This window comes from Lactuca sativa, chromosome 4 (assembly GCF_002870075.4).
Source record: "Lactuca sativa cultivar Salinas chromosome 4, Lsat_Salinas_v11, whole genome shotgun sequence".
NCBI lineage: Eukaryota > Viridiplantae > Streptophyta > Magnoliopsida > Asterales > Asteraceae > Lactuca > Lactuca sativa.
In genome coordinates, this window is record NC_056626.2 from 45,489,632 (window position 1) to 45,507,473 (window position 17,842).

General features: G+C 35.1%; 2 protein-coding genes across 11 annotated transcripts; one reads left to right on the forward strand and one right to left on the reverse strand.

Moving 5' to 3' along the window:
• Positions 1 to 3,677: 3,677 nt before the first annotated feature.
• On the forward strand, positions 3,678 to 8,818 carry LOC111914702 (replication factor C subunit 1). 6 transcript variants are annotated; one of them, XM_042900931.2, is made up of 17 exons: positions 3,678 to 3,945; positions 4,063 to 4,171; positions 4,417 to 4,465; positions 4,614 to 4,757; positions 4,849 to 5,397; positions 5,466 to 5,609; positions 5,710 to 5,771; positions 5,870 to 6,015; positions 6,092 to 7,001; positions 7,086 to 7,358; positions 7,436 to 7,475; positions 7,539 to 7,663; positions 7,766 to 7,838; positions 7,911 to 8,003; positions 8,084 to 8,312; positions 8,417 to 8,473; positions 8,561 to 8,818. In XM_042900931.2, exons 3-17 carry the CDS (start codon positions 4,463 to 4,465, stop codon positions 8,674 to 8,676), a joined length of 2,964 nt encoding a protein of 987 aa, XP_042756865.1. In that variant the 5' UTR covers positions 3,678 to 3,945; positions 4,063 to 4,171; positions 4,417 to 4,462; the 3' UTR covers positions 8,677 to 8,818. The 6 variants fall into 6 exon arrangements, with proteins under 6 accessions (XP_042756865.1, XP_042756866.1, XP_023766178.1 ...); XM_042900932.2 differs by having other exon boundaries at positions 4,063 to 4,136; XM_023910410.3 differs by having other exon boundaries at positions 3,679 to 3,945; positions 4,611 to 4,757.
• A 1,129-nt stretch (positions 8,819 to 9,947) lies between these two features.
• On the reverse strand, positions 9,948 to 13,075 carry LOC111914703 (probable UDP-arabinose 4-epimerase 3). 5 transcript variants are annotated; one of them, XM_023910416.3, is made up of 11 exons: positions 12,875 to 13,014; positions 12,725 to 12,774; positions 12,620 to 12,644; positions 12,067 to 12,146; positions 11,858 to 11,982; positions 11,661 to 11,774; positions 11,374 to 11,573; positions 11,046 to 11,282; positions 10,847 to 10,976; positions 10,616 to 10,760; positions 9,948 to 10,525 (listed from the first exon to the last, which is right to left on the reverse strand). In XM_023910416.3, exons 4-11 carry the CDS (start codon positions 12,125 to 12,127, stop codon positions 10,287 to 10,289), a joined length of 1,251 nt encoding a protein of 416 aa, XP_023766184.1. In that variant the 5' UTR covers positions 12,128 to 12,146; positions 12,620 to 12,644; positions 12,725 to 12,774; positions 12,875 to 13,014; the 3' UTR covers positions 9,948 to 10,286. The 5 variants fall into 5 exon arrangements, with proteins under 5 accessions (XP_023766184.1, XP_023766183.1, XP_023766181.1 ...); XM_023910415.3 differs by having other exon boundaries at positions 12,067 to 12,173; XM_023910413.3 differs by lacking the exon at positions 12,725 to 12,774 and having other exon boundaries at positions 12,875 to 13,075.
• Positions 13,076 to 17,842: the final 4,767 nt, after the last annotated feature.

Consider the following 17,842-nt stretch of genomic DNA (forward strand, 5'->3'; position numbering starts at 1 on the left):
AATCCGTTGATATTTAGCTTTTTCTTTTTCTTTTTTTTCTTTTTGGTTAAAAAAATGCAGGGAAACTCAAGAAAAAAAATCATAACATTTTATCCTAATTTATGAAAAAAATTTCAAATTAAAATTTATTTATGAAAAAACATGAATTACCAGTAAAAAATAACGATTTGACTCATTTTTTCCAGTTTACCGGTTTTATTATTTACCCGGTTTCATTAAAATATCATTATTTTACCATAATTTACGAATAAGCCTCAGACTAAAATTTAGTGATGATTTGATCATTTTCTCATTGGAACATACATATAATTGGTTTCATTGTTGACCTAAACCCTTAGTCATTAAATAAGTTGAGGAAATGAAAATATTGGGTTATATAATGTTATGTTTACCATAAACCATGACATCCTGATGTATTGTATATTTTTTGGTATAAAATGCATCCATCGAACATAAACTAGCAACAACTTCGCTAATTTTTTAATTTATAAGAATTTTCAAATCAATATGTGTTTGTTCCTTCTGCATTCGATATATTTGGTTTTCTCGCACCAGAGACGGTGGAGCTCCTCAATAGAGTCCAACGGGTCATGCATTCTAATGTCATTTCTCCTAGATCCACAAACGCAGTTTTCAAAAGAATTGGTTTTGCTATCCAGAAAGGGCTAGCGGCGCAGCTTGTTGCCCGTTTGCCTTCAATCGATATGTATTGAACTATTATGTAACCTAATATATCCATCTCATTCGACTCATTTCCCACTATTATTCCCAGAAACATATATTTATAGCTCTTGCACGGGTGTCCTGTGCTGAGTAGATACCCGTGGGCGCGAGGCTTTCCCGGGGCGGCCGCGGTTAGGAAGGTCTCAGTCGTGCGACCCGCCTGGTGATATATTTGGCATGGCTAGTCATGTCTCTTGGCTTGCGCCAAAGGGCACATTATCACGTTTTGATTTATTAAAGTTTAGATCTTCGAAACTTAGGACATTATTATGGATAAAGTTGGAAGTTTTTCCATCCAAACATCATGTTGATCTAGATCTGGAGGTTGGAGACTTTGACATAATGGCTTAGGGTAAGAAAGACGCATCTTTGGTCCCTTTGAGACTTAAAGTCTAGATCTTGCTAGTTTAGACATTCCTAATGGATAAACTTAGAAATTTTATCCATTAAGATCTTGGAAAATGATCATATATGAGCTTTGGAGCTCTTGAAATCATAAGAAAATGGATTAAGCTCGTTTAAGTTGTTTAGACCAGTCCCCACGACGTGGTCTTAGGTTGCCATGGTGTGGGTTGTGGCGAATGGGGAATCAACGACTGTATTGACATTTTGTGCCCACGGCGTGGCCAATGAAAGCCACAACATGGATGGTTGTTGTTGGCAATTTTGACCTTGACTTTGACTGTTGACATTTTGACTTGTTTGGCTTTTTGTCAAACTTGGGTAAAATTGAGTATTTTATTAGGGGCTGGACTTGGTTTGGTTTTAGGAAGCGTGGGTTGGTTGTTCTAGTGCTGAGGTAGATGTTGGGTTTCTGTTGAGCAGTGCATGTGAGTCTCTTCACTATACTCGTGGGTCGAAGGCACCATTGTCGGCCCATTAGATTATGTATGTAGGAAGCTATCAGTATTTGTGACTCTGGCTGATACGATTGTATTCTTATGTATGTGGGTGAAATAGACTCAATGGTGAAATAAAATTGTTTATTATGTATTTGTTGTCTTTGTGACTCTTGCTAATATGCATGTATGTCATATGTATGTGAGGTGAAATAGACATGGGGGTGAAATACACCCGTTCGGTTGAAAAACACATATTAAGTTGAAACAAATTGGGGGTGAAATAGACCCGTATGGTTGGAAAATATTTATTGAGTTGAAAATAGACTCGGGGGTAAAATAGACCCGTACAGCTACGAGCTGATATATATGTATGATATGAAGTATTTTTGAAAACTCACAAAGCTTTGTGCTTATGATTTATGTTTAAAATGTTTCAGGTACTTCTGACTTCAAAAGTAAGGGTCCGACTTTATCGCATTACATCCCTTGAAGATTTTATTCTGCACTAAATGTTTACGAATTACTTTGATGTTTTGAGAATACTTTGACACTGATCGTCTTTTGGAACAATAAATGAATGATTTTGACTTATTTAAAGTGAAATTTTTACTTGGTATTTTTGGGACGTTACATATCAAATTTTTAAAAAAAAAAGTTATACTAACAACTTAAAAACATGATTTTTTGTTAAATTTTGATAGCACAAAATCATTGTTATTATATATATATATATATATATATATATATATATATATATATATATATATATATATACAACAGGGCCCCCATGAGGGTTTGGGACGAGACTGCCTACCCCCTTCCTCGCCCCGGAAATTAAAACGGGGGTCAAACTTGCCATTTCCCCCGCCCTGTCCCCAGTTTTTGTAACAAATATCCCCTATATGAGATCAGATCCCACGAGACTTTTTGATATCTATTCCACTAAAATTTAATTCTATTTCTAAAAGCAATTACATTAAGATTGATACATTATGTCAGGTTCTATTCCATTAAAAAGACAATACATCAAACTCAATTCAAAATGCATTCCACTCCATTACATAAGAATACAATAAATACACCACAATACTTAATTAATAATCTTAAAAACTGTGACATTCTCAATTTCACGGCCAGAAAATACCGATTTATTTATGGTTTGTTTTAAAATAAAACACGTTGTAGTAATCATCAACTTGACACTTGAACAAAAATAGACAATTGAATAGAAATTGGTGTAAAGAAAGCTAATAAAGATGGAGTATTATCTATATATACTCTTAACTTTTTCGCTCTCGATGCAAAACAAAAAAAAAGGAGGTGAAGAAAAAATACCGTGGAAATGACATCTCAAAGAAAATATGTGGTTCTCAACTTTTCAAGGATTTTAAAATTAGACTAAACATGGTTGGTATGCGCTTGAAAGAAAGGAGGCATGATGATAGTAGCCAAGAAATAGGTACCTATACAATGCTTTACTTGATTATTAAATCTAAAATAGGACAAAACATCAAGGTAATTTTAAGTGTTGCACATTTAACAAAAAAAAAACATTATGTCTTCATAGTTTGTAGTTATAATTATTCCATGTTTATTGCTTTTATGTAAAATTGGAACAATAATCAATGAGTTTTGCAAAATGAGAGAAAATGTTGTAAAATGAAAGTTGGTGATGTTGTATATATCATGACCATTTATAATTTAAATGGTGAATCATAATGAAATTATCATAAAAAATGTTGTTTAAGGGTAATATAGTTATTTTGTACAGTCAGTCAAATGTAAAATCAAACAATAAATTTCAGTCATAAGTTAACTTAGTCAGAACTTCTAACTCAGTCAGTTTTTAACACATTCAACTTTGATTCAGTTAACAACTATCAAAGGATTCATAACTTGGTGAATTTAAATTTCCTACTAAACAACGGTTAAAAAAAGTTATTTTATATGGAAAAATAGTAAATTATTTTTAAAAAACAAGACCATGTTTTTTTAACTATTTTTTTAAAAATAATAAAAAATTGTTTTCAAAAACACTTTTCTTTTTTCAAAATATTATTTTAAACACGTATTACATAATTTTGTTACCCAAATATGCCAATTCCCCAGAAACAAATACCGAGAGACCCTACTTTTTTGAAAGGAAAAAAAACCTCTGATACCGAAGTTTCAACCCTAATCGGAAAATCCACTTTCTTTGCTGAAATTTCAAGGAGACGCGAACAAAGGAAGACGAACTTTCAAGGAGACACGAACAAAGGAAGACGATCTCTTTCCAGAGTTTATCGCCATCATTCCATTGTTTTATTCTCATTTCATATCCAGCTTTGGCTTATAGTATAATGGCTTCCTGCCAAGAAAAAGACGAATTCCGCTTCAGGTAACCCAGTCATTTAATGTTCGATTTTAGTTATTTGTGCGTTTTTACGTAAGGTTTTGTAATAAATCTAGGGTTTGTTCGTCGAGTGCTCCTCACAGTTCTATGTTTGTAATTTAGGGTTTTAGAAGGGTGCTAGTACGTGCCATATCTACATACGCGGAACCGGTGAGAGTTGAGTGCGTCTAACAACGGTGCATTCTTCTTCTCCTACTGATTAATCAATTTGGTACTGCATTTAATCTTGATCTCCTATCGATTTCCGACGTCACTTCTCTCACATTTTGTCAACCATTTTCTGGTCGACGTTGCTGAGAAAATTCTTTAACCATTTCTAGTGCATTATCCTCCATTGTTTTGAGGCTATGGCTTCTTAGATATTGTCTACACTAACTGATTTATTGCGCCCATGCAAACTGACCCAAAGGTACTGAATATATTTTTTTGCTTTCGGTTTCACCGATTATTGAGAAGATCCTATACTGGAGGTAGGAGGCAGAGCGAGAAAGAAACCTGAAAAATGGTAAGTTATGAGTTATGGTTAGTTGGTGTTCTACTGTATATCAGAATGTACTTATTTTTCAATTTCGGTGTGTCTTCTTCTCTTTTGTCTGGTCATTATTCGGAGAATATAACTCTTTTCTGGCTTGAACTTTGTGTTCCTACAGCAGCCAGATATCAGAAAATGGTTCATGAAGCAACATGACAAAGCAGATGATAATGGCAAAGCACCAAAACCTGCAAAACCCACACTTGCGATACCTGGGAAGGTGTCAACTGCTAAAGATGCCTCACCTTCATCACCTGTGAAATCCGTAAGTATAAAAAAAAGTTGATTATAGTTATAGACATCACAAGGGTTTTGAAAATTTATAAAATGATGAGTTTGATGTTTGTGACTTGTAGGCACAAGGTGGTCAAGAAAGTTCCGGGAGGCGGAAAACCAGTAAATACTTTGCCAGTGACAAACAAAACAAAGAAGATCCTTCAGAAATATCTGAAGTCACAGCAAAAAGAAAGGCAAAGAGTGATGATGTGAAGCCGTCACCTGTAAAGAAGTCACGGAAAGTGGATGATGATGATGATGATGATGACGACTTTGTAATGCCCAAAACTGAAAAAAGCTCAGTTGAAGCAACTCCTAGTAAGAAACTTAAGAGTGGTTCAGGTAAGGGAATTCCCATTGCAAGTGTGAAAGAAGATGATGTTGTGATAAGTCCTAAATCTGCTGGAAGAGGTCGTGGTAGGGGTAGGACAGCTGGTGGAAGGGGGACAAAGTTGGAAAGTGATGAGGGCAATGCTGATGATGATGAGGATGCTAAGGAGGTTAAGTCTGCTGGCCGTGGTCGTGGTGGAAGGGGTGGTTCAGCGGCGGCAGGTGGTGGAAGAGGTGGTGGGCGTGGTGGATTCATGGCTTTCGGTGAAAGAAAAGATCCTCCCCACAAAGGAGAAAAGGTTTGTGGATCATTAGTTGAATTTCTAATTGCCAAATCCAAATGCTTACATATTATTTTAACTGACAGGAAGTTCCGGAAGGTTCTGCTGAGTGTTTATCTGGTTTGACATTTGTCATCAGTGGAACACTCGACAGTTTGGAAAGAGAAGAAGCTGAAGATTTGATTAAACGATATGGTGGTCGTGTTACTGGATCTGTTAGCAAGAAAACGGTTGACTTCTTGATGCTTTCCTGTGATTTTGATTTTGATTTTGACTATGCTTGTGTGATTTTGACATTCTTTCTTTTCTTTTTTTGTTTCTTTATGAAAGAATTATCTTTTATGCGATGAAGATATTGGCGGAAGGAAATCAGCAAAAGCAAAAGAGCTAGGGTTTGTAATCTTGATTCTTGCATTGATATCCACTTTCCTTTGATTTATTTTTCAATCTAATTTTGTGACTTTTTTTTTTTTTTTAAATCTTTATGAAGTACTGGTTTTCTCACTGAGGATGGATTGTTTGACATGATTCGTGCATCAAATCGTTCAAAATCCACCAAAAAAGAAGATCCCAAGAAACAAGTGGACAAAATAGCAACACCTTCAAAAGCAAGCCCTATTAAAGGAGGAAATAAAAGTATGAAACTTTATATAAAACTTTAACAATAACCATCTATCTTTATGTGTTGACCATTTTATTTGCAACATTTTAGAGGAAGAAGTTTGTGAATCTCCACAAAAGGGTAAAGCTACCACGCATGCTAGTCCAGGTGTCGCTTCTTCCATGCGGAAAAAACCAACAGTGGGCCAGTCTTCACTACCATGGACAGAAAAGTACAAACCAAAGGTTCCAAATGATATCATTGGGAATCAGTCTCTAGTTAAGCAGCTTCATGATTGGTTGATACATTGGAATGATAATTTCCTAAATGGTGCCAGCAAGGCGAAGGGAAAGAAACAGAGCGACTCAGGGGCAAAGAAGGCAATATTGCTAAGTGGTACACCTGGCATAGGGAAGACCACGTCAGCAAAGTTGGTTAGTCAGATGCTTGGGTTCCAGACAATTGAGGTTAATGCCAGTGATAGTCGTGGAAAAGCTGATGCCAAAATTGAAAAGGGAATTGGTAGTAGCACTGCTAATTCTGTAAAAGAGCTTGTTAGTAATCAATCTTTAAGTGTTGACTTTGACCGGTCAAAGCATCCAAAGGCGGTGTTGATTATGGATGAGGTTGATGGTATGTCTGCTGGAGATAGAGGTGGTGTGGCTGATCTTATTGCCAGCATTAAAATATCTAAAATCCCTATAATTTGTATATGCAATGATCGATATAGTCAAAAACTAAAAAGCTTGGTCAACTACTGCTTACTTCTTTCCTTCCGGAAACCAACAAAACAACAAATGGCGAAAAGATTGTTACAAGTTGCAAATGCAGAAAAGATTCAAGTAAATGAGGTGGCACTTGAGGAACTAGCTGAAAGAGTTAATGGAGATATGCGTATGGCTCTGAATCAATTACAATACATGAGTCTCTCAATGTCTGTCATTAAGTTTGATGATGTGAGACAACGCCTTCTTACTAGCTCTAAAGACGAAGACATTTCTCCATTTACAGCAGTTGATAAGTATGAACCAATAACAAGTCTATGTTTTTGTTATATTTATAAAAAACAATCCATGGCTAATTATTTGGGTTTTTCTTGTTGAAGGTTGTTTGGTTACAATGGTGGAAAGCTACGGATGGATGAACGGTTTGATCTGAGCATGAGTGATATGGATTTAGTACCTCTTTTGATTCAGGAAAACTATATAAACTACAGGCCAAGTACAGCTGGCAAAGATGAGAATGGTCTCAAGAGGTTGAACTTGATCGCACGTGCTGCTGATTCAATTGCAAGTGGAGATATAATCAATGTACAAATAAGAAGATATCAAAAGTGGCAACTCTCTCAAAGTAGTTCGCTCGTGTCAGCTATAATCCCGTAAGTTAGTTTTAATATTTTCAGTTATGTGGATAATTGTTGATGATGATAATTTTTTTTTGTTTTGTTTGAAAAAGGGCTGCTTTGTTACGTGGACAAAGGGAAACACTTGAACAGGTAAAAGTTCTTTAATTGGGTGTAAATAAATCGATGTATGTCTTATTTTTTATATGTATATAGGGTGAACGAAACTTTAACAGATTTGGGGGGTGGCTTGGAAAGAACTCTACCATGGGAAAGAATTATAGGCTTCTTGAAGATGCTCATGTTCATCTTTTAGCTTCTCTACAATTCAATTTGGGCAGGTAATGTATATTTTCTTAATAAGTTAATTGAGTTTTAGTTTTCACTTTTCGCTGGAGTGTAAACAGTTTTTGATGAATGATGATTTTGGTCAACTGGTGTAGGTCGACCCTGTGTCTCGATTATCTGTCTCTTCTACTTAAGCACATGACTGATCCATTAAAGACACTGCCAAAGGTACAAGTGATTTTAAAAAAAAAAAAGTGCTATGATTTCTTTTAACTGAATGTTGTTTTGGATAAATGGCAGGATGAAGGTGTTGAAAAGGTCGTGGAGTTTATGGATGCATACTCTATTAGTCAGGAGGATTTTGAGTCACTGATGCTGATGTCCAAGTTTCAGGTAAATAAAATAACAGTTTGTGGTTTTTTTTATTCACTTGGATTATAAATTTATAATTATTATTATTATTATATGTGTAGGGGAGGCCGAATTTACTTGAGGGTGTGCAACCTGCTGTGAAAGCTGCACTGACGAAGGCGTACAATAAAGGAAGCAAGACACGGGTGATACGTACAGCAGATTTGATCACACTTCCAGGCATTAAAAAAGCTCCAAAGAAACGGGTTCAAGCAATGCTAGAGCCAGTAGATGTTGGTGATGCAACAGTGGAGAATGAGGAAAACAACTCGGATGATGTTGAGGATTTGGGTATTCTTATTGTTTTTCACATTGTTTTTGTTTATCATCTTTTAAAATGGTTTCCATTCATGAGTACGATTTTTGTGTGATTTATTAAAAAAAAAAAAAATCAGAAGGTGATGCTGAGGAGGAAAAGCCTAAAGTGGACATTGCAAGCCTCTCTTCAAAAGGTAAGATTCTCCTCCTTACAATTTCTAGAAGCAGATAAATCTGTTATTGAGTTGACTTATTTTGTATGTGTGTATGTATGTATGTAGGAATTCAAGTACAAGTGGATGCAAAAAAGGCTTCAGGCTCAAAGAAGGCCCCTGCTGCAGGAGGAGGAGGAGGCAGGGGAAGAGGGGGTGGTGCTGCTCCCAAAAGGAAAAGATGAAGGACAGGTTTGGTTTTGGTTTTGGTTTTGTGAAGTTATCTGTTTTGGGTGTTTGTGGGTGATGTGCTGTAAACAATGAAAAAAATGTCTCGAGAGTTTTCAAGATATGCGATCTTTGGTATGAGTTTGTTGTTTTGGATGATCTTGGTCTCTTTTTGCAAAGCTGAGGTTATAAGTCAATTAAAGCTCAAGTAGATGAATAATTTAAGTATATATATAATTAAAATAAAGTTATAGAAGTAAGAAAAATGATTCACCTGAGATAAACAATTCAATATGGTATTGTATGAGGACTTCTAGACATCCATTGCAATATGATGATTCATTTAATGATTATATATGCTGTTTGTAAGCAACTTTTTAATATAATGATTCATTTCATCAAAAAAACAGTTAGTTACATATTTCATCATGTATCAAATATTAGTCAAGGGAATTCATGTTTAAATAACTTATAGGATTACTCGTACGAGTGCTAGTCTCATCAGGCTAGCCCACACAATCAAAAATTTCCTCTTTATAACACAGTTTATAGGGAACTAGAGTATAGGCACCTCAAAATATACCCCAAATGTGTCTGATAGTTGGCTAACCTATGCCCACAAGGTCTAATCAACTTACATTTTTCTTCCATTCTCACCGGTTTAAATATATGAATCTACTACAAGACATCTAGTTCACTTAAACCATAACTATGATACTAACTTGACAAATTAATACAAAATACACCAATTTCTTTTTAAATCACAAACTACATGGTGTACATTCATATTAAAATCGTAGAATACAAGTACTTACAAAAAAGGATTGTATACCACAAAATTATACAAAGTTTCGAGTCAGGCTATGTCTTTATCTTTATGGGTTTCACTTGGAACTGAAAGGCAAAACAAGTAACGATTAAGGTATGCAAGCTTAGTGAGTACTCAAATAACCATATACCTATAATATCAACCACAATCAACGATAACGTTTCAATCAACATAAACATGTATAAATCACATATCCTTTCAAGGTAATTTAACAATGGTTCTTGCCACAAAACTCAGTAAGTTCTGTCCCTCCAAATCGCATAAATTACCCCTTTGGTCCTCCTACTTAGCCTTTACATTTACATTCCCTTTATAAATAAAACCTCATTATTTTAGGGTTTTAAACCTCCAATTTTCACACATTTTATTACATTACATAGGTTATACCCAAAAAACCACAAATATCATTTTGACATTTTAATTCACATATGACGACTAAAAAGAGAACGGGTTTACATATCATTTCTTTCATTTCCTACAATTTTTGCATTTCTCATATGATCGGGTTACATTACATATATCATTATATTGTAACATGAGTTTAAGCTAAACCTGATAAAGACACATTATTTCTAAGATCTCATCAGTAACCAGTTTCTTAATACAAATAATTTATGGGTACAACTCCTCCCAAGTCCCAATGTAAGAAATAATCATATGATGATATTCAAATGTGTGGAAAAAATTATATATATATAAATTACCCTAAACCTCAACCCCTAATTTTCATAATAAACCTAATCATGAAACCAGGTCAAAATCTTCAAATCTTTAACCACATATGATCATTGGTCCATATCAAAATATAGTCTTTATGGACCCATATCCATTATGATGTGACTTCTGCCATTTCCATGCAACCTCCAAACTTTTTTCTAAATCAGTGTGCCGAGCTGACCAGTTGAGTTCCCGAAGTATCTTTGATGGGTCACTGTACACCTCAGCATAGTCACCAGGCCTACGTGGCAGGTAGTCCACTTTAATCGATGCCCCTGTTGCCTTCTTACATGCTTCCACAAACTCTTTAACTGATCTACCTGTCATACCATTCACAAAACAACATTGTAATTAAAAAAAAAAGATTGTACCATTTAATTATGTTATATTATAAAAAAAAAAGATTGTACCTTTTCCTGTTCCAACATTGTAAATCCCAACATGGCCAGGTTTTGCATTCTCAAGTGCTTTTACATGAGCATCAACTAAATCAGTAACATCAATGTAGTCACGTATGCAAGTTCCATCTGGGGTTTTATAGTCTGTTCCTCGAACCTTCATCACATTCACATACAAAGTTAATCTGTTTGGTTGGAATGGAATGGAATCAGATGTGGGAATGGAATGGAATGAAAGATTACCTTGAGCCCATTGGTAATTCCACGAGCTGCATCAAAACATGCACCTGATATTCTTCCATGTTCACGTAACTCTGGTCTTGGTGCTTCTCCTAATCTTCCATCTGGATCTGAACCAATCACATTGAAGTATCTGGAATTCAATAAGTTGTCAGAAACATTTTTACTAAACTATGTGTCAAATGAAAAATTGTTAATCAACCTTAAAATCATAACTGCCATGTCTGAGTTTTGATGAAAATCTTGAATGATATCTTCAGACATCTTTTTGGCTTTCCCATATGGATTAATAGGATTTTGAGGGGTTTCTTCTGTAATTGGCATCTTTTCAGGTTCCCCATATGTAGCACATGTGCTAGAATATATAAGTGTATTAACATTATGTACTGACATAGCCTCCAATACCACAAGGGTATTTGATGTAATGTTGTGATAATACCTGCATCATTACAACAAAAAAAAACAACATTTTCAAGATAATTGAAGTGGAAGAAAAGAAGAAAAGAACAGATATAATTGATAATACCTACTTTAATGGATCAAGGGTACTCTCACCCACATATGCAACTGCTGCAAAATGTATTACTGCATCAAATGCATTTTCAGAAAAGATTTTGTTTACAGCTTTTGCATCTCCCAAATCAGCATAAATAAATTGGAGTCTCCCAGGTTGTGGGAACAGGTCTTGAAGAACTTTCACAGCTCCTATGTTTCCACGAGAGAGATTGTCCTATAAAAAATTTACATTATTTATAGTCGGATTATATGTTATAAATTTATTTAAAAAAAAAAAAGAAGAGATAATTATAATATATACCACTATGGTTACACGATAAGAGTCTTTTAGGAGGCGTAATGTAGCATGGGAGCCAATATAGCCAGCACCTCCAGTTACTAAGACATGAGTAATTCCTGTTTCATGCCTAGAGAACTTGAAAACAAAATGAAAAATAAGCAGAAATGGACAAAAAACAAATAAATAAACAAATGAATGAAAAGGGTCTATTTACTTACTGGGCTAGGGCTCCTGAAAGATGGGGATTGTTTGAGCATGAAGATACATAATGCTATAAGGAATGAAGCAAAAATAATCTTTCTTACAAATCCTTTCTTCTTGTTTGGCTCTGTATGATCCATACCTGAAACCATAAAAACCAAAAACAACTTCAAATTCTGTAAGCTTTGATGTAAAAGTTTTATCAACCATCAAGTTGTGAGATTACCTCCTAAAGCGTAAGACCTGTTAGGCCTTGGCTGGGTTCTTGGCTTGTTAAAGTTTTGCATTTGTAGAAGAAGAATCCCTCTGTGAAATTAACTATTGTTGATTAAACTGTAAGACACACCTTGCTTTGATCAGTAGTAGAATTATATTGTTAAAGTTCCATGGAAGTAAGAGACAGAACAAGGAAACAGAAACAAGAGCCTTGGTAATGATTTTATCATCAGTAAGAGTTCAATTCAACTGAAAAAAAATATTACTCGAGCTTAAGAATTTGAAATACATAGCAAAAGCAGTGTATAAATCGATATCCGGGAACGAGGATCAAATTCATTAAGCTCGATCTTCAATCAAATTCAACAAAAGGTCAGCATGACCAACATGAGATCACCATACTGTACAAAAATACAATAGAATGCCAAGATCTAAGGATTAACCCCGGAGAAAATCAAAATACAAACATGCAAAATCTATAATTAACCTCAAGGGAAGAAACGAAGGAGAAAGAAATCGAGTGAAACAAAAATATTTCGTCAACGATTAGACAAAAGGGTTACCTGACAAAAGCAGCATTCCAAAAACCTGCGAATGCAAAAGAAGGATCAGAGAAGATCTATGACGAGAGAGCAAAAGGGTACAATGGTGGAAAGCACTTCTTTAACATTTGTAAGGAAATTGTGATTCTACATAATCATCTGATTGTTTCCAAACTCTGAAAAGGGTAATGGTAAATAAAGTAAACAGTCCGAGATGCTTCCTGGAGAGAAGAACAAAACGTAACAAGGAAAAAGTGTAGAGAGAGATAGACGTACGATGAAAAAATGAAGAAAGAGTAGGACAGACGAATTGTGTTCTTGGACCAAGCTTCTGAATCGTCGTCTTCTCTTTCTGCCTAGGTTTTGGAATGAGGAGAGAGGAAATGGAGGAATCTCCGGTGATGGTGCCATCTGCCATGTTCTAAGTCAAAATGGAAGGAGGGAGATTGGGAGAATGTCTTCCCCAACACAAAATATCTCTTTATTTTATTTTATTATTTCTATACTATATTTTCATAAATTTCAATATAAAAACAAATGTTAATATGTTTTTTGGTATGCCATTTAATAGATTATGTATCTAAATTTTGAGAAACGTTTTAAAACTTTTGAAAAATTAATTTAGAATGTCGAACTAAATAATATTAAATAAATTATTATAACAAATAACAAAAAGCAGATGTTATTAAAATCATATTATTCAAAATTTTCAAAATAATAGTTTATTATCTTTATGATTAATATGTATGAAAACTACCTAAGACATCATGTCATGTGTTTATAGAACCAAGGTTCTTAAATTAGCTGATAGAAATATTGTAATAAAAATCTTTAAATTTGTACGAAATTATGAGTTTTGTCAAAATATTGCATAAGATTGACGTGACATTCCACCAATAGCGGAACTTGATATCTCAGGGATAACACACATGATTTTAGGAATGACATGCCGAAAAATTTACATTACGCCAGAAAATTAGGGTTGCTTCGGCCACCTCGGGAATCCTTTATGTCTGCCCCTGCATCCCATGTCAATGTGTTTTCCTTTAATTAAAAATTAAAGGTTTTAAAAGGAAGAAAAGGAGGTAATCGGGTTTCGAACCGTAGCCTCCCACACAACAACCAAGCATCTTCTCGCTAAGCTAGAACGATTTTGGTGAATACGTTTTTGAACTTTTATAAATAACCCATTCCCCATTACTATTTTAATCACATTCCTTCTTTATTATACGGTAATCAAATCCTTATGCTAAAACCAATTACCGTTTACATTCTATAACACTCCTAAAAATCACAATAAATTTAAAATTTTCAAAATCAACCATTAAACAACATTGTTTACAAGAGAGTCATTGTTTCAAAAACATTATTTCAAATAAGATTTTTCCCAAGACCCAGTGGCATAAAACAGGAAGCTGTGTACGATCACGCCTTTGTCTTCCCACGATCCTCTGAAGTACCAGAAACCATAAACTAAAATTGTAAACCAAAGTTTAGTGAGTTTTCCCAAAGTACCAACACACATATACATATAACAACATATATTGGGTCCACAGCTAAAAAGACTGGATTACCCCCGAGCCCACAGTATGAGTCTGTCATGCCATACGGACCCTTACCTCATATATGGATTGCTCCTCAACCCACAGTATGAGTTTGGCATGCCAATCAGGGCCTCAACTCATATTTGGATTGCTCCCAGGTTTTTTAGCTATCGCACAAAGCAGTACAACCTCAACCCAACACAATATGTCGACATATGTAACAGATAAACATAACACATGATCAACAATTTCAAATAATCATACAGATTTACTAATCAACTACAAACTAGCATAATAATATCCTAACCAGGATAAATAATCTAGTAGACCGACATTGGTGCCTTCGACCCACGGGTACAGTGAGGAGACTCACCTCACAGTCTGAAAGTAATCTGAATAAATCCCTGCTCCGACAACCGACTCAACCCGACTCCCAAATATCAAAACATTTTTTATTTAAATTAATAACATTTTCCCAAAATACCCTTGGTCAAAACTGGTCAAAATCAACAAGTCAACCGAGACGAGTCAACCCAGCCGAGTCAACTCAAGGCTCGTACGTGGGGCGTACTCCGGATGTATGTGGGACATACTCGTGGTCCAAGACGTCGGGACTCAAACTGCGTACGCGCAACGTACCATTTGGTACGCCCAACGTACGCACATATTTCATTCTTAATCATTTAAGAGCTTAATACCACGACTTATTATGTCCATGTAACATCCATAAATTTTCATAAAATTTAAACTTTTCAAAACAACCATTTTTCTATAGAAGTGTTTACAAAAACTGTTATTCCCAAAACATTATTTAAAAATCAGAATCTCTTTCAACATAGTTTGCAAAACATTCATATTATCAGAGTTTCCGAAAAATCATAAGTCCAAAACGTGAGGATGTGTACGGTCACACCTTCACCTTGCCACGATCCACTGAAGTACTTGAAACCATAAACCAAAACTGTAAGCACGAAGCTTAATGAGTTCCCCCAAAATACCAACACCTAAACAGATAACCTATATACATAACAACATGTAATGGGTCCACAACTAAAAGACTGGATTACCCCTTGAGCCTACAGTATGAGTCTAGATTGCTTATCAGGCCCACAACTCATATCTGGCTTGCTCTCGAGCCCATAGCATAAGTATGGCTTGCACTTGGTCCCACAACTTATGTATGACTTGCTCCTTTAGTCCTTGGACTGGAATACCAATGAGTATCTCTCAGTAAGAGTCTGGCATACCACCTGATCCTCAGGTCGTATCTGGAATGCTAATAAGCCCTCAGTATGAGTCTGACATGCCCTCCTTGGCCCTCAGCTCATATCTGGAATGCTAATGAGTCCACAATATGAGTTTGGCATACCCTCCCTGGACCTCAGCTCATATCTGGAATGCTAATGAGTCCATAGTATGAGTCTGGCATGCCCTCCCTAGCCCTCAGCTCATATCTGGCATACTTCAGGATTTGTTGGCTACAACACAAAGCAACACAACCCAACTCACATAATATGTCGACATATAATTATTGGGTTTTGAGCATTCTAACACTCCTAAGTGTACATGCAACCCTAAATACCTTGGATCTATGTTTTCTCTATTATACATGCAAATATGAATATTCCAAGGTATTACCCTATTTAGCATACAATCTTTGATACTTGGGTAATAAAATAGATAGAATACATACCTTTATGATGTAACTTGTCTTCATGAAGCTTGAGTGCCTAGTGCCCCAAGTGTGACACCTCAAATGGTTCACACAACACCATGAACACTTGGAATAACCTTGAGAATAAGGATACTTTGGTTCTCATTAGTGAAATCGGCCTTAGCCTTTTGTATTCATACACTAGTGCCCATTTCACCAACCAAGGACATCTTTATATAGTGTGGAGATTAGGGCTAAACCCATGACCCTTCATTTCATGTTATCCATGGGTTAAACACTTCATGGACTATCCATGAAAGCTTAGCCCAACCTAAATGAACTTGGCCCATCACACACACACACACACACACACACACACATATATATATATATATATATATATATATATATATATATATATATATATATATATATATATATATATATATATATATATATTTAAGAGTCCATATTTAATTAGTTCCTTTTGATCACTTAAATAATTATAAATTAAATTTTGATCAATACTAATTAAATAATATGATTATATATTAATATATTATAACTTATAATATATTAATATAAATCACCGGTATCCTTTTTCCTCACCTTGTCTATCCAATTGTCCTGATGCCATGCAAACCAAATGGACCATGCCGAGTCGGGTCAAGTCTTACCAATTATAATTATGGACTTAGACATTAATCCAACAATAAAAAATAATATCATATACAAATAAACAAACAGTATCACAAGTAGTCCTACAGATCTACCAGACTAACATATCAAGACCAGCATAACCAAACTAACATGCGCATCTATTCCATATTCGACATATCAACAATATCAGGCTATCAACCAAAGGGCCGACCTTGGTACCTTTGACCCGAAAGTATAGTGAGGAAAACTCACCTCGAATGCAGAAGCTCCCCGAAGATAAATCCTTAGCTACTGTCCTACTGGCTTCCCAAGCTATCAATACCAACAACACACCCAATTAGCAATTGGGTTCCATGCTAAAATCCATAATCCATACTTAGCTACTGCCCTGCCACCTTCTTCTTCTTATTCTTCAAGAACACCACCAAAACACACAAATAAGCTCAAAATGCAATCTTCTCATTTAGGGTTAGATAGAGGGACGATTTTCAGGTGGAGGCTGATTAGGGTGAAGGTCTTGGGGCCATAAAGTTGTTTAAATAGGTTTCAAACCCTAAAACTTAGGGTTTGAAATCCCCACATGTATGCCTTGCGTAAGCAAAGTATGTGAAGGGTTTGAGCCAAAAGAATATCCTATGTGCTCATGCAAACCCTAATGCTTGGATATAGGTTTCTCTAGTTATACATGCATTCATCCAAGACTTTCAGACCCTAGATCTAATGAGTATAATTCGAAATTAATGAGACAAATTAGATCTAGATGATTACCTCTTGTTGTTTGCTTGAATCTTCTAGTCTTTGAAGCTTAGAGTTACAAGTGTCACTCCTCTAATGGCTTACAAACACCAATAACAAAATAATGATCTTGGAGAGAGGTTGGAGGCTCTTGAATTCGGCTCTTGCACTCTTAGGAGTAGGGTAGCCAATTTCTGGAGTCTGTATAGTACTAATATTTTTTTTTGGTAAATAGGATTGGCGATTGGCATATGTTATCATTTTCTATTGGTATTTTGAAGGGCCACATGTGTTCCTTGTAATATAATTAACATGACATAAAATTAAAATCCCACAAAATAGGGGTAATATCACCCAAGTATGAACTATTTTCCATATTTTTCGATACTTATGTTACAAAATAACAATATGGAATATTTTACATATTTACTTTCAATACTTATGTTGTATAAGACCATTTACAACCATTTAATATTGTCTTTTACACTAAATTAACTAAACTGATATGAGTAATATTAATTTTAAATTATTTTTAATCCATTATATATATAATAAACCAAGAGGACGCTTATGTACAATGAAGTTTTGGCTTTTCGAATTCTGCCACACAACTTTGTCTTTTGTTTACTTTTTATTTCTTCCGTTTTTGTC